General features: G+C 36.0%; 1 protein-coding gene across 9 annotated transcripts in view; it reads left to right on the forward strand.

The window, feature by feature from the left end:
• Erbin (erbb2 interacting protein) overlaps positions 1-13279 on the forward strand; it is a 110393-nt gene extending 97114 nt beyond the window's left edge. For 3 of the 9 annotated variants that reach the window (XM_040729089.1, XM_040729088.1, XM_040729090.1), the window contains 5 exons: positions 2145-2261; positions 4662-4868; positions 6105-6197; positions 6650-6724; positions 9197-13279. In XM_040729089.1, coding sequence (XP_040585023.1) covers positions 2145-2261; positions 4662-4868; positions 6105-6197; positions 6650-6724; positions 9197-9304 — 600 coding nt within the window. In that variant the 3' untranslated portion in view covers positions 9305-13279. The remainder of the gene's footprint in view (positions 1-2144; positions 2262-4661; positions 4869-6104; positions 6198-6649; positions 6725-9196) is intronic. The other 6 variants (XM_021222839.2, XM_021222847.2, XM_040729091.1 and 3 more) reach the window with 4 other exon arrangements.
• Positions 13280-15898: the final 2619 nt, after the last annotated feature.

Consider the following 15898-nt stretch of genomic DNA (forward strand, 5'->3'; position numbering starts at 1 on the left):
GTAGGCTAGTACTTTTAGCACACACATGAGAAAAATTCAGATCCTAAGTATTTTAACATTTCTAGAGGAAAAGGTTCTGTAAGTTAGAAATCTATGTATTTTCTGGGCCCTTTATGGCTTAGTTCTACAACTTCTGTCTCCACTTTCTTTGGTCATAAGTTAATGATTTAGCCAGGTGTTATTTATAAGTCCAGTAATTAACCATCAGCTAATAAAAAGCACTGTGTACCAAAGTTTAATCATATTTCACTGAATATGACTAAATATGAGACTGGAGAAGTTGTAAAAGTATCAGCAGAAAGGAAACATCCAAATCTTCATTAACCATTTCTTCATGGTTGTAGGTGGCGAAAGATTTACTATCTAGTAAAAGTTTAAGAGTAAGTTATTAAGGACTGCTAAGAATGAACAAAACAAGTCTGTTGAGGCTCAGTAAGACTTAGAGTGGTAGGTGGCACAGCCTCTAAATAAATGTCCCCTTCTGCCCCAAAAGACCTTTCTTCTCTACAGCCTTATTTTATCCCTTCTGGTAGTTTATTTCCACTTTGACTCGTTGGTTGTTCTAGGCTCTTCATTTGTTCCTCAGACCCATTCCACCTTCATCCCTGGCTCTTCCCCGTTATGTTCTAGAGCAGAAGCAGTTTCCTGGGTTCAGTTTGCTGTGGTTGCTCTGAACTGGCCTTGCCCTGTGTGCTCTGCCGTCTGCCATTACTTGGTATCTTTGCTATGTAGCAACAGTGTCATTGAGCCTCTTAATTTAGAAGAAAAGAGTGGTGACTGCTGTGCCAGCCTTTCATTTCAGCAGACCATGAGTGGTGCTTTTTTTTTTTTTTTTTTTTTTTTTGGTTTTTACGAGACAGGGTTTCTCTGTATTGTTTCGGAGGCTATCGGTCCAGCCTGGCCTCGAACTCACAGAGATCCGCCTGCCTCTACCTCCCGAGTGCTGGGATTAAAGGTGTGTGCCACCACTGCCCGGCTGAGTGGTGCTTATTAACTTGGGGAGTCTTTGCTGCTTATGGTCATCTGGATCAATTGTTCTTCCCAAATTTGTTATAACAATAACATTTTGCCCTTATTTTTCTTTGGCCTAAAATCTATACAGACGTTGAATTTTAGTTTTATCTCAAGAAGAGAAGAAAAATGAAATACATACTGTTAATAGACAACATTAGATCAAATCACACCAAAAAATGCTAAGTCATGCTTTGAGCTAGCAACTAACGAGACATGATAGGTCTGTTGCAAATACTATTTTTTAAGATTAAGTTACAAATCCTTAAAATTGTATGTGTTCCATGGTATATCATAATGGAGTGTATTTTGAGTTAGCTTTCAATATAAAATTTACATTTCTTTGCTGCTAAGCATATGCTATTTTGAAAGATTGAAAATAACAGTAAAACTCATATGCCTTATTTTCTAAATTAGGTATGCTTAAAATTAACTTATGGTGAATTAACAGATGTTTTATTCCCATCATATATATAATAATAAATAATCAGGAATAATGACATTTAGCCTTTTTCCTCTAAGGTTATCATTAAGTTAAACTGAATGAGCAAATATTTGCATATGGAGATATGAATTAGTTAATTTTAAGTGTTCCTTTAAAACAGTGCCTTTAAAATTTTGAGCCAGTATTAATGTGGCAAAATTACAGCACAGCAAATTTTATACAGTAGGTTTATTGGTATTGACATGATTGTAATCAAGGGCAATTCTGGGTAGTATGAGATCAAAGCAATACCAATTCATTTTCTTTTAATCAAAAAAAAACCCAACACTTTCTTTAGTACTTAACAGTAATAGACTAGTTGCTTTTAAAATTGGAGAGAATTAGCTTTAACCATTGTCGACAGTTACTGACTAAAGATATTAAATTATGAGTGTAAATGAAACTAAAAGGAAAGAACATGAAATGGTGTGTATTATAAAGGTTAACAATGTCTGTCTTTATAAATTTTTTACACATTACAGGAACAAATGTCTTGCCATGTAACTTTAAAGGAAGCTAAAGGATCTGACTTGCTCATTCTGCAACCTCGCAGTATTTCTTTCTTAATCTTTTTTCATGCGTCATCATCGTTTTGTTTCACATCTTAAAGTATATTATTTGTTTACTTTTTTTCCTTCCTCATTTGAAGCATCCCCCGACATCCAGTCCAGGAGATTCTTGCCAAGATGATAGATTGATTTCAGGAGAGCAGAACTACTCACCAGGTGCACTTAGTCACAAAGATCTTCCAGACAGCTTGATGAAAGTAGGTGTTCACAGCAAGTAAACAAAGTAGTGTCTCTGGTTACTATGGTTTTTCAGGGTTTGAATTTGAAATCTCATACATACTTTGAAAGTATTTTATAAGACCTTTCTTGCTTTCATTATGTAGGACTATTTTTAAATGATCATAAATACAAAATAGGATTTGACTCTGCTGTTTTTCAGTTTATTCCATGATTTTTCACACTAGAGAATTGATTTATAGTGACGTTGCTTGCTATCGTTCCACCTGCTTATTTTAGCATTTGAATCAAGGACACTTTGGCATTCTTCATAATAAACTTAATTGGAGAGTTAGACGATGACTTTGTCTTAAATTGTGCATTCTAGAATATGTTACTGTTAATTAAAAGCATTTGAAAATATAGAATTAGAAATCATCTTGAAAGACCTTTGTATATAGTAGAAGAGGTGATCATTGTATTTTTTAGCATTTTGTAGCAAAAAAAAAAGACTTACAGATAGATTTAATTGTGGCAGTGCCAAAGGTAATTCTTTCTCTCTCAGCTTTTTTTGTTTTAACCAATTACATGCCTATAATGTAACTAGTTATAATAATTATGAGTCATATTTATTATCTACAGCTTGTAAGTTGCTCTTGAGGGTAGGCATCCAGCCATCTGATATGTAAGCTCATACATGTTTATTTATTTTATCCCTTTCCTTTTAATTCAAAGCTGCCATTCAGTTTCTTTTTCTTGTTAACATACCTTACAGCTTAGTTTTTAACCCGTCTTCTTTATTTCACAAGGCATTGGCTAAACATAACATAATATAGTTCTTATGTTTAATACTGTTTTAGACAAAAAATAGATGGGTATCAGCAGCTTTCAAGAATAGGATGGGCTCAGTATGGTGGCATATGTCTGTGTCCTGGCACTTGAAACCCATGGCTGGAAGATGAAGAGTTTGAGGGCAGTGTGGGCTACAAGGTCAGAGAGGGTGAAGCAAGAAAGATGGGTCAGTGGATAAAGGCTCCTGTCCTCGAGTCTGCCAACATGAGGGTCTCTGGAACCACACAGTGGATAGAGAACAGACTCCAGAAAGTTGCTGTGTGACCTTCTATATAAGGCATGACATGCATGCACCTACTTGCTAAAGAATGGTTTTCTTCCTAAACACCAAACCTTATTGTGTCTTTAGCAAGATGCAAGTTCACAGCATAAAGTTCTGAAACTTTTGCCAAACTTCTATTTTTGGATAATTTTTTAAGGAAATTTTGGGTTTTTGCTAATTTCCTTGTGGACAGAAATTCTTCTCTGTTAACCAACAATGAAATGTAAATGATTGAATAATGGAAGCATTTATTTCCTCTTCTGTATAAAAGTCTTTTTACATGTGAACATTTAGAATATGAATGTAGCCTCTTTTTAGCAAGATTCTTTTTTTTTTTTTTTTTTTTTTTTTTGGTTTTACGAGACAGGGTTTCTCTGTTTTTGGAGGCTGTCGGTCCAGCCTGGCCTCGAACTCACAGAGATCCGCCTGTCTCTGCCTCCCGAGTGCCGGGATTAAAGGCGTGTGCCACCAACGCCCGGCGCAAGATTCTTTATAGATGAGAATAAGCCATTTACTACAAAAGTAATCCTAAATCTAAAATTCAGGTACCATTTCTTAATAAATGGGAGGTAGTTCCTTAGTAGCAAACTAATAATCTCAAAAACTTTGCAGTGGACTTTTGTTTTGGGTGGGAAATAAAGTAGAACATCATTGTTTTAACTCTTGTATTTTATAATATTCTATAGAATTAATGTTTAGGGAGCTTGAAAATTACTGATAATGCACACATGGTAAAGAATAAATTAATTTCTATGTAGATAACTGAATTGGCTTATTCTGACAAACAAGAAATAAATTTAGAAAATATATTAAAATTAAGAAAAAGCTACACTCCTGAATTAGTTTCTTTTCTCGAGGAAAAACATTATTTTCATACACCTTTTGTGTATGTATGTTATAATTTGGTATGAGAAAAGGATACCCTTCTAATAAGCTAACATAAGCTTGATTTTTTTGCATATAAAATTTGTTTTATGTATATTGGTAGTTAAACTTTTTCAATATACTTGTTTCCTACTTTTAACATTGGTAAGTGTAACATTAATATCTAACAGAAAAGCAATTAATTTAAAATATAGATGAGGCCTTCATTCAAAGTTGTTAATATATCCAATCAGTAAACATTCAAGCAAGTTTAGAATTAAGATTAATAACTTTGCTTCTTTTGGAAGGTTTAAAATTAGAAGAATAGAGTGAGTAACTCAGTATTTAATGGTGTATAATATTAAAACTCTAGTGCATTTGTTTTGCTCCAAGATGAATATACAAGTACTTGTAATAAGACATTATTGCTGGTCATTTTTAAGATAATTCATGTTTTTCTTAGATGCCTTTAAGTAATGGACAGATGGGCCAGCCTCTCAGGCCTCAGGCAAATTATAGTCAAATACATCATCCCCCTCAGGCATCTGTGGCAAGGCATCCCTCTAGAGAACAACTCATTGATTATTTGATGCTGAAAGTGGCCCACCAGCCTCCATATACACATCCCCATTGTTCTCCTAGACAAGGCCATGAGCTGGCAAAGCAAGAGGTAAGAATTATCAAGACTGTTTGAAATATGAAATTAAACTTTCCATATATTCTTATAGGTTAATAGCAATATATTCATATAGAATTTTAACAGTAGTTTTCACCATTTTGTTTGACGTTTATAAAGTTTAGTTTTCTAAAGTGTTAAAACTTTGTAGTTTTTAACATGGCTTTATGATCATGTAACATAGGATTCAGTGTTGGGGGTGTGGTTTTTAAATTGTAAGGCAGCTGCTTGTCCACAGTGACTTGATGGTGCTCCAGCAGACTTTCTTTTGAGACTGAATAGTAGAGAATTAAAATGAAGTGGTCCTGTTCTACACCAGTCTCAGCTTTTAGATTTGGAAATTCAGCTATAGTCTCCAGGCCACATTGAGAGTTTAATCTTTAAGACATATAGGCCATGATTTCACATGCCTTAATGATTTGTTTATGAAGTGATAACATTGAAACTCTCAGTATTGATCACATTTTGTTTTGACCAAGTCTGTAGTAAGCAGGAGCACCCTGTAACAGAAATGTAGCTTCTATAACCTGCTGTGCCAGCACCTTGAATGCTGAGTCTGGAGGGTGGCTTATGTAAGGCCAGCTTGGATGTACCATACAATCCAGGCTAGCCTGGGCTGTTGTGAAAGCCTGAGTTCAGGCCTGCCTGGTCTACAGAGCAGATTCCAGGCCAGGCAGGGCTCCATGGTGAGAACCTGTCTCAAGAAGAGGAACTGTTTCTGCGTCTCTCATTTTATAGTAGTTTATGGTCTTAAAATCTTTACTCCCCTGAAGCATATAAACAGAAGGAATGGAGAGTTGATTTCCTAAAACCAGCTCTGAATGTTAAGTATCTTATAACACAAGACAGTAGTAGGTAAAGACAGCTTGTAATTTAAGTAAAATTAGATGAAAACTGATGGAAATATGCATACGTGTTCTGAAGGTATGCACCATCCTGTTAAAATCATGCTGGTTAAAAAGTAAGATAGAGGCAATGTCAGTTGATTGACTAGTCATAAGTAAAGTCAGGAGCCACACTGTGTAATCCAGCTGTGCCTTTAACTCACTAACTCATTAACATTAATGATGTTCTGTGTTGTCGCGTCACCTCATCTACCTAAGTGTTTAGTTTTGATGACTCCTTGCATTTTGTTCTTGAACTTAATTCACCAATATTTAAATACAGATGGATGATATTCTACAAATTTTCTGGTATAGTAATATTTCCTTTATTTTCATATTAAATCAGATTCGAGTAAGAGTAGAAAAGGATCCAGAACTTGGATTTAGCATATCAGGAGGTGTCGGGGGTAGAGGAAACCCTTTCAGGCCTGATGATGATGTAAGTTTTTTTTTAATGTCCTTCAACACTCATAATAAGGTCTCATTTATTAATTTCATACTTACTAGGTAAAAATGTAATGTAAATCTATGGAGCTCTTATCCCTTTTCCTTATTATCTTTGTTTGTTTTAATTTTTGCTCATTCCACATTGTTTGAAGGGAAGAATTTAACCAAAAATGTGAATATTAATGATATTACCAAGTGATTTTTAGTTTTGGTACTGCTTCTCCAAAAGTCTGTAAGAGTGATTTCATTGATTGCTAAAGTCAGAATTACTAGGGGCAGAAATTGCATTGACCTGTCAGAGTGGTACTCCGAAAAGTCAGGAGACAGCTCCCATCATGTTTAAGTATTTGCATGGCATTGAAAAAGATTCCCCTTGCTCATGAGTCATGCTGTCAATTGGTAGTTTGGCCTTAAATAATTATTTTTTGTGATTGTTCATTAAAGGGTATATTTGTAACAAGGGTACAGCCTGAAGGACCAGCATCAAAATTACTACAGCCAGGTGATAAAATTATTCAGGTAATTAAATCAACCTTTTTATTTATTTTCTTTCCTTTTACAATAGTTTTATTTTACAATACTTTCTAATGTTTTAGAATTTTAAATATTTCTGCTTTACTCTTTGAAAATCATGTGTATATGTTTGATACATCATTTTGTTTTAAATTTCGAAATGTTAATTTTTACTAATTTAGAGGTGAGATGTCATTATATCTAATAGTAAAATTTCAAAATCTGAGAAACTAATATTGTATTTCCACTTCCTTCCTATGTTACATCAGAAACTTATTTTACCTAAGTACATGCAGTATGGCATTCTCTTAGTACACAATGATAGTCTACTTCCTCCCTCCTACTTTATTAGTTAGTTCAGTTAACAATAAGAAGTAACCAAACCAAAAATGATAGATTGATAGAGCCATTAGAGTTTAGTAGTTGAAAGTGTAGACCACCTCAAATCGAATCTTCACTCAACCCTTTTTAGTGTTAATTCAGTGCCTTCTTCAGCGGTATATACACCAAGATTGGAGTGATTCAAAGGATGACATGCAAATTCATGATATTTTTAAAGATTTTGATTTTTAAATAATTTCAAACTCAGAATACTCACAGGAATTGTATAGCAACAATGATCACACTTAGCTGTATCATCTTTAGTATTCACTTTATTTTAGAACAGGCTTTCTCTTGGGCCACTAACCAGCTTCCAAATTATGACATGAAGACTTGCTAGTTAGGAATGATCAGCCTTAGCTTAGGCATGTTTCTTGCTAGTTTAACCTGTATCTCTTCATCTACATTTTGCCTCAGGACTTTACCTTTCTTTCTATATATCATACTCTGTATCTGGCTGGCTCTGGGTGTCTCCTTCTCTTTTCCCCCTTATTCTCTCGCTCTCCCTTCCCTGGAGCCTAGATTCTTCCTCCTCATTCTCTCTGCCCACTAGCCCTGCCTATCCCTCTATTGTCTAGCTATTGACCATTCAGGTTTTTATTAGACCAGTCAGGTACCTTAAGCAGGCATGGTGAAACAGCAACAACAAATCTTTACATCATTAAAAAGGTGCAGCATAAACTAATGTAACACACGTTTACATAGTTAAATATTCCTCAACCGAAACAAATGTAACACATCTTTCATAGTTGATCAAATGCAGCGTAAACAAATGTAACACACCTTTGCCTAGTTAAACAAATATTCCGCAACATTATTTTCCCTCTATAAATACCTCCCACACTCACATATATAGTTTTTCTGAATAACATCAGAATCTGTGGTTTCAGTTTTGTGAAAAGAAGTTATTATTCCTATCCAAACATTGCTGGATTTTCTTTTCTTTTTTTTAAAATTGTTTATAAGAATATTTTTATTTAAATTAGAAACAAGCTTGTTTTACAAGTCAATCCTAGTTCCCTCTCCCTCCTCTCTTCCCCTGCCTCCCACCAACCTTCTATCCCATCCCCTTTTTGTTCCCCAGGGAGGGTGAGGCCTTTCATGGGGGATCTTCAAAGTCTGTCATATTACGAGCAGGGCCTAGACCCTTCCCCATGTGTCTAAGCTGAAAGAGTATCCCTCTATGTGGAATGGACTCCCAAAGTCCATTTGCATGCCTGTGATAAATACTGAGAGTGTATCCCTCTATGTAGAATGGGTTCCCAAAGTCTATTCGTATACTCTCGATAAATACTAATCCACTACCAGAAGCCCCATAGATTGCCCACACCTCCTCACTGACACCCACATTCAGAGAATCTGTGTAAGTCCTATGTTGCTTTCCCAGCTATCAGTCTGGGGTCCATGAGATCCCGCTTGTTTAGGTCAGCCTGGTCTTGACAACCCTTTGCTCATCACTCCTCCCTCTCTGCAATTGGAATTCTGGAGTTCAGCTCAGTGTTTAGCTGTGGGTATCTGTTTCTGCTTCCATCAGCTACTACATTCCTGGGTTTTCAATCCTCTGAAATAAGATGAAGAATCTTTAGTGTTGTCTTTAATCTATAGTGTTCTCTTTAAGAATGAAAGGATTTAATTCATATGCAGCACTTCAACATGTGTGTCTGGTGCAGAGTTAGAACTCCATAAATGCTAACTAACCATATATGCTGGCCTTGAACCAATGACTCCAATGAATGAGAAATCTGGATACTGCCTTCAGTTACCCTTGCAGTTTGGTAGACTTGGATGTACCTTGACAAATACACACAACACCCTATACGATCCTGTGCACACTTCATGAGTGTAGAGGTCTGAGAACAACTTGAAGCTGTCATTTGTCTCCTTTTGCGATGTTGGTCCCCAGACTCAAACTCAGGGCTTCCAACAGGGAGTCAAATGGCTTTACTCTCTGAACTATCTCATCAGCCAGTGTTGTTTTAATTTTACTAAACTGGCTCTTTTTTCTGACACATTGTGAACTGTCTGTCAGAAATTTACAACTAGAAATGCAAATGTGTTTCTAAGATTTTTCCTAAAAGTTTTTTCCCTTTCTTCTAGGCTAATGGCTACAGTTTTATCAACATTGAACATGGACAAGCAGTGTCCTTGTTAAAAACTTTCCAGAACACAGTAGAACTCATCATTGTACGAGAAGTTTCTTCGTAAGCACTGTAGACAAAAAATAAATAAAAGAAGATTTATTGGAAGACACTTGCAGGGGAAATGACAATTTTGCTTATTTTTATATATAAAGAAGAACCCAGACAGTTGGCGTGGAGCTTGTACATTACCGAAATAACGGAGCTTGTGGTTAGAGGGAAAGAACCACTGTACAGAAGATGAAAGAGACTGTTGCATTCATATATGAAATTTGTTGTTAGGTTTTAAACTCAGCAAATCAAGGCTACAAAAACAAAATTAGGTTGTTTTTGTATAGATTGTAGGTTTATTTTTGGATTTCATACACATGACTGACTGTACGCAAGGCGATAGTTAGCCTTGATTGTAGCCCAGAGACAGATGGCAGAGCTATCTATCTCATAGCTTTTGTGCCCTTATTTTTATCCAACTGGTATTAATGTTTTTTCTGCCGAACTACTTCTTTCCATGTGGGTAAGAGATTTGAAGTGTTGGCTTTTGCTATGTGCATACTGAAGAGTGGCTAGATGAAGTTGGTGCTGATGGGTTCACTTTCCGAGGCCGGATTAAAACATTATTTCCTATAAAATCTGAGGCTAACAGTGAAAAAAAGTTATCTGATAATGTATTTTTATTAATAGGACAATGCAATAAAATACATGTCTTTTTAAAAGACAATAATTGCATTTTTGAGCTCTACATGATCAATTCTTGTTGTAGCTGTTGACTATACATTTGCTACTGGTGAGTCAATTTCTAATTTTTTTAGTTACTGAAGTTTTTAACTTTAATGTAGATGCATGTCTACGCATTTCCCTTACTATGAAGTTCCCTGATTTTTTTTCTTTAGCAAATGGTGGTACTTGCAATCTTATAATTTTTATAATTAGTTTCCATCATAATCTAATTTATAATTTTTTGTTTCAAGAAGCAAATGAAACTAAAAGGCCAGTTTTAAGATTATGTATGTAGCTTATAACACAGTGTCAGAAGGTTTAGGAAAGCCTCTTGATTTTGTTCGGCCTGGCATTGCCTTGGTAAAGTGAATGGAAACGTGAAGTGTGCATGGAGCTAGGAAACCAAAGCAAGTCTGAGACTGGCACAGGGACAGAGAATTGCTGTGGGGAGTTGCAGAACAAAGGGATGGTCCTTGAGGCCTACCGGTGTGTAAAGTGTCCAGATAAAGGGCTGTTCCTACAGATACACTCAATGTGAACTCCACACTTCAGAGTCAAAGGGTTTCTAAATGTGTCAGCGTGCTTAATAGTGTTACCACCAATTGCCTTTGTTCCCGTTACTGTAGCAAGTATTTGATGATGGAGGTCATTAATTTTGTTTATATTCAAATCATTGATTTTATTTGCTTTTGTTTTATGTAATCAAATAAAATTTGAATGACATGCAGGGGTAAGAATTAATGCATGGTTATTTGGGCCAGAAGAAAGTGCCATAGGAGACCAGCAACTGTTTTTAGTTGAGGCTAGTCTGAAAACTTTTGCTAGAGCAATAGTCAGTTCTTGAATTCATTTTTTAATTTCTGAGATGCATAATTTGGGTATTTCTAATGTGTATGCTTTTTGCTTAGTTGAGATTTTTTTAGAGGACTAGCTAAAACACCACCTGCATTATTTTTACAAAATGAGTGGGAAACATTTCCATTCCTAGTCAGAATAGTCAGCACTTTTAAAAATATTGGAGCTCAAATATTGCACTCCTTTCAAGCTGTTATAAATTGGGCATTGTACTGTATAGTTTTAATAATCTTGATTGAAACCCTTTAACAACTTTGTAAATTTTAACTCATTTTAGTTGATTTTTCAGTACTATTTACATAGGAATTGATTTTTATGAATATAGTAGAAGAAATGTGCTGTATTTTGATAAAATTCACTTGTATGTGTTGTAATCTCTAAAACAAAGAATGACAAACAGCTTCTTTAATATGTCTCAGTGTTCCCTTTATTCTTATTGTATGTCGGCATTGTAAGATAATCAGACTCTCCCTTTATTGACTTCACATTTTCACAATCACTTTTAATTAAGCATAATTAGGGCTGGAGAGATGGCTCAGAGGTTAAGAGCACTGGGTGTTCTTCCAGAGGACGTAAATTCACTTCCCAGCAAACACATGGTGGCTCACAACCATCTGTAAATGAGATCTGGCGCCCTCTTCTGGCATGCAGGCATACAAACACCCTGTATACATAATAAATAAATCTAAATATAAAAAATAATTAAGCATAATTAAAGTAGATATAATTACACAGTTTTCAATGATCTGACCTTAAACTAGAATTTTTATTTTAATTTTGCAAAAGGAGTTAGGCTTCACAGAACCAGGGCTTCCTCTGTGATACACTCTTCATATTCCATTGAGATATTATGAGTACAACAGATGTTATATGCACTATTATTTTAGTCCACTGTGGTTCCTTTTAATTTTGGTATATTCTTGAAAGTTGAATAATCAAGTTTGTTGCCAAAGTTTGGAATAATATATAATATAGAGTAAAAGAAAAATTCTAAATAGTAAAATGTTACACTTAAACTAATACCCAAAGTTTTCTTACAGAATATAGGGGGTGGAGTGAGACTTAAAATTACTCTTTGTGAGAATTACAAAGTTTGAGTAATAATCTGTATCCTGTGAAGAATTGCAGAAGCCATTCTTAGTTTATATTGTTTATTAAATTGTAGTAACAGCCATGCTCAAAACTTACTTTGACTACTACTGTGCAACAGGTTTTCAAAACCTGAATTACCTTGTTTGTAGTAACTGTTTAAATGTGGTGCTCCAATTAGTAGAGAATTGTACCAGTCAGGATGATCATTGAGGGGCTGGAGGGGACACTTGATCTGGAAGTTACTTTCCTCATGAGATAAGAACCTAGGTGTGGGTCTCTAGGACCCACATAAAATGCCTAAGCGTGGCAGTATATGCCTGTAATTCCAGCTCCAAGGAGACAAAGAGACAGGGACTCCCTGAAGCATACTGTCTAGCCAGTCTAGCAGACTCTGAACTTCAGGTTCAGTGAGAGACTCTGTCTCAAAAAAATAAATAAATGTAAGGTGAAGAGCTATTGAGAAGATACCCAGTATCAGACTCCAGCCTATTCACATATGTACATGCACAGTTGCATACATAAACATGTATGTACCGTATTGTATTCTGGTGTTTGTTTAAACTTGGTTCCTCTGCTTGCTGGAGTATTCAGAAAGTGTCAATCAGTACCAGGTGCCTTATTAGTTTCCTTCTCCTGGTTGTAACACAGTCGGCTTAAGGGCTTATTTTGGCTCCAAATTTGAGGGTCATTACAGAAATCTTAGCTAGAGCGTGAGGCAGTCATCACACTGCTTCTGCAGTTCAGAAGCAGAGAGAATTGAATTCTGGAATTCAGCTTACTTTTACACTTTATCCAATATGAAACCCTACCCTGTGGACTGTTCCCCCGCCCCCTAGGGTTGTGTCTTCCTTCCCTAGTTTAGCTCTTCTGGTTCCTCAAAGACACACCTTGGGGTCATTCTGAATCCAGCCAAGTTGGCAGTAGGGATATTTGCCTGTCACAGTATCTATTAAGGTTTAGCATTTTGGAAATTTCTTACTCTTTTTGGCCTGTTTTGTTTTTTTAACCTTTTCCTATCTGAAGTTTTGAAGACACAATTACAGCGGTTCCTTACAAGTTTTAAATACTGATTTCTTAAATTTTGATATAGGAGTACTTGAAACAGAGTTCTGGTATGTGACCCAGTAAGTCTGCAAAATCAGTATGTAGCTAGAGCTATGAATCTCCCTGCCTCTACTTTCTTAGTGCTGGCATTGCTCGCTTGTGTCTCAGTGTCTGGACTTCTTATTGTAGACATAAACATGTCCCAGTCCACAGTATGGTCACCATTGTTGTTAGTATCTTGTTTTTTTTGTTGTTGTTGTTGTTAAAGATTTAATATGCATATGATCAAATCTTATTTATACTTCATTATTCTTAATAAAATCTTTATGCCCAAGTCACAAAGCTCTTCCATGTTTACTTCCGTTAGCAGTATAGAATTTCCTTTATCATCTAGACCCTTAATCCGTCTTATATTTATCACTGGATGTTGGGTCAGGTGGAGATCCATCTACATGGTCTCTGTATCAACTATACACTTCAGAATACACTTAATTTATGTGTATTGGTGTTTTTCCTGCACATATGCCTATGTGCCACATGGTCAGTGACCAAGGAGACAAAATTGCACATTGGATCTCCTACCACTAGAATTAGAGATGGTCATGAGCCACCATGTACATGCTGGGAATTGAACCCCGGGCCCCGTAAAAGAGTTAGGAGTGCTCATAACCTCTGAAGCATCTCTCCGGCCCCAACCTTACTTCTTGTATTGTCTGCAATGTGAATTTTATCACCTATCAAGTACCTGTATGTACAGAACTTTCTGAGCATCTGCCTTATATTGTCCTAGAAAAGTTGTAAAGTTTATAGTGAATACCCATCTGTGTTCCCTAAATAACTTACTATATTACTTGCTTTTATGTATCATGTAAAGCCTACATGCATCTTAATATTTTACACCAGCATTTCTCCTCAAGCTTGATTGAAGTTCCTGACTGTAGTTCTAGTGTTGATTGAAGCTCTCGTCTGAAGCTCTGGCCAGATTGTAGAAGATGTCCTGTTCCAGTTCCTTGGTCCAGAGTTGTGTCATGATGTAGTTTCAAGCCAGTTTCAGGATAGTGCTTGTCAGATGGAGTCGATGATGTGGGGCAGTTCAGATGCCTCCAGTCGAATCAGGTGGAGTCAAGGAAGTGGATCCTCATTCTCTTTCTGAAGCAGTTGAAGATTGCTGTCAGGAAATCCCTTGTTCTCTGGAAAACTCAAACATTAATGTTAACAAAGAAATATTTTAACTGTTATATGTATGCATACTGGAAGAGGTGACAATAGGGAAGATGATAAACATGAAGGAAATTAGACTTTTCAGAAAAAGAAATCCACAGATAACAGTCTGTAATTTTATTTTCTTCTGTCTTATATCAATGGCTCTTTGATATAATACAGAAATTCTGAATGTTATTTAAATAATATGCTTGAATTTAGAGTAGGAGAGCCAATCCAACTCCAAAGCCAGCTTTGGTTAAATGAATGGGGACTGAAGTATATGAAGAAACAAAGATAAAAGGGTACTACAAAAAAACAAAATAGAGAGATTTATACTTTGATACCACACAGTGAGTTACTGTTTGTTTGATGGTCCTCAGGGTAGCTATTCATTCTTCTTCAGGAATCCATATGTCCAGTATTCTTTGCTGAGTTTACCTGTGAAGACAAAAAACAAAACACTTCTCTTTCCTTTTAGGAGGTCACTTTACCCATGGTAGAATATGAATTTGTAGATGAGCTCTTATCTTCCTCCTCCTGAGATATCTTCTGTTCTGATCGAATCTTAATTAATTTTGATGGAACCCAAAGCTTTTCTTCTCCTGTGGAAACAAAAGCAAAACCTCTTCCCCAATATAACACATATCCTGGTTTCCAGACTGAGGTCATAACATCCTTAAAATACACTGGTTGGTTCAGTTAAGAAGTCTTCTCTGTAGTCCAGTGTCTTTCTGCTGCAGTTTGTCCTTTTTCATCAGCATTAAGAAAATTCAGTGTTAGTAAAGCATTATGTAACCTGTGTTTGGGGGTCTTTGTTCTCCCTGGCTGTTTATGAAGCATCTCTTTTAAGGTTCGGTTAGATCTTTCAATCACTGCTTGTCCTGTGGGATTGTAAGGTATACCCGTTACATGTTTTATAATATTTGAAAAATTGTTCCAATTTACTGGAGACATATGCTGGAGCATTGTCAGTTTTTGTTTTAGGTATACCCATAACAGCCATAACCTCTAAGAGGTGTGTAATAACACAATCAGCTTTTTCAGAGCTGAGGGCAGTAGCCCATTGGAAGCCTGAGAACGTGTCTATGGTATGGTGTACATATTTCAACTGCCAAATTCTGGGAAGTGAAAAACATCCATTTGCAAAAGTTCATTTCTGTGAATACCTTTAGGATTACAACCTGCTGGTAATGGAGTTTGATTGTGGAATGAGCAACTGGGGCAATTTCTTACTATTTCTTTGGTTTGTTGCCAGGTGATAGAAAAATCCTTCTTTAAGCCTTTGCTGTTAACATGGTGTTTCTTATGAAATTCTGAAGCTTCCGACACATTACCTACTAATAAACGATCAATTTCATCATTGCCTTGTGCCAGACCACCTGGCAGACCTGTATGGGATCTGATGTGTTATATATATATAGGATGAGTCCTGTTTCTAATGGTTTCCTGTAATTGTAAAAACAATGAGGTTAATTCTGTACTATCAGGAACAAATTCTACAGTCTCAATGTGCAAGACAACTCTTTCTGCATACTGAGAATCCGTGACTATATTGAGAGGCTCTGTAAAGTCTTTAAGTACCATGAGAATGGCATATAACTCTGCCTTTTGTGTGGAGTTTTAAGGGCTTTGAACTACTTTAATTATATTTCCTGATTTATACCCTGCCTTACCTGATTTGTTTGCATCCGTGTAGAAGGTAACAACTCCAGAAATAGGTGTTTGCCTCACGATACGTGGAAGAATCCAA

The sequence above is a fragment of the Mesocricetus auratus genome, unplaced genomic scaffold (genome assembly GCF_017639785.1).
Source record: "Mesocricetus auratus isolate SY011 unplaced genomic scaffold, BCM_Maur_2.0 Super-Scaffold_100020, whole genome shotgun sequence".
Taxonomy (NCBI): domain Eukaryota; kingdom Metazoa; phylum Chordata; class Mammalia; order Rodentia; family Cricetidae; genus Mesocricetus; species Mesocricetus auratus.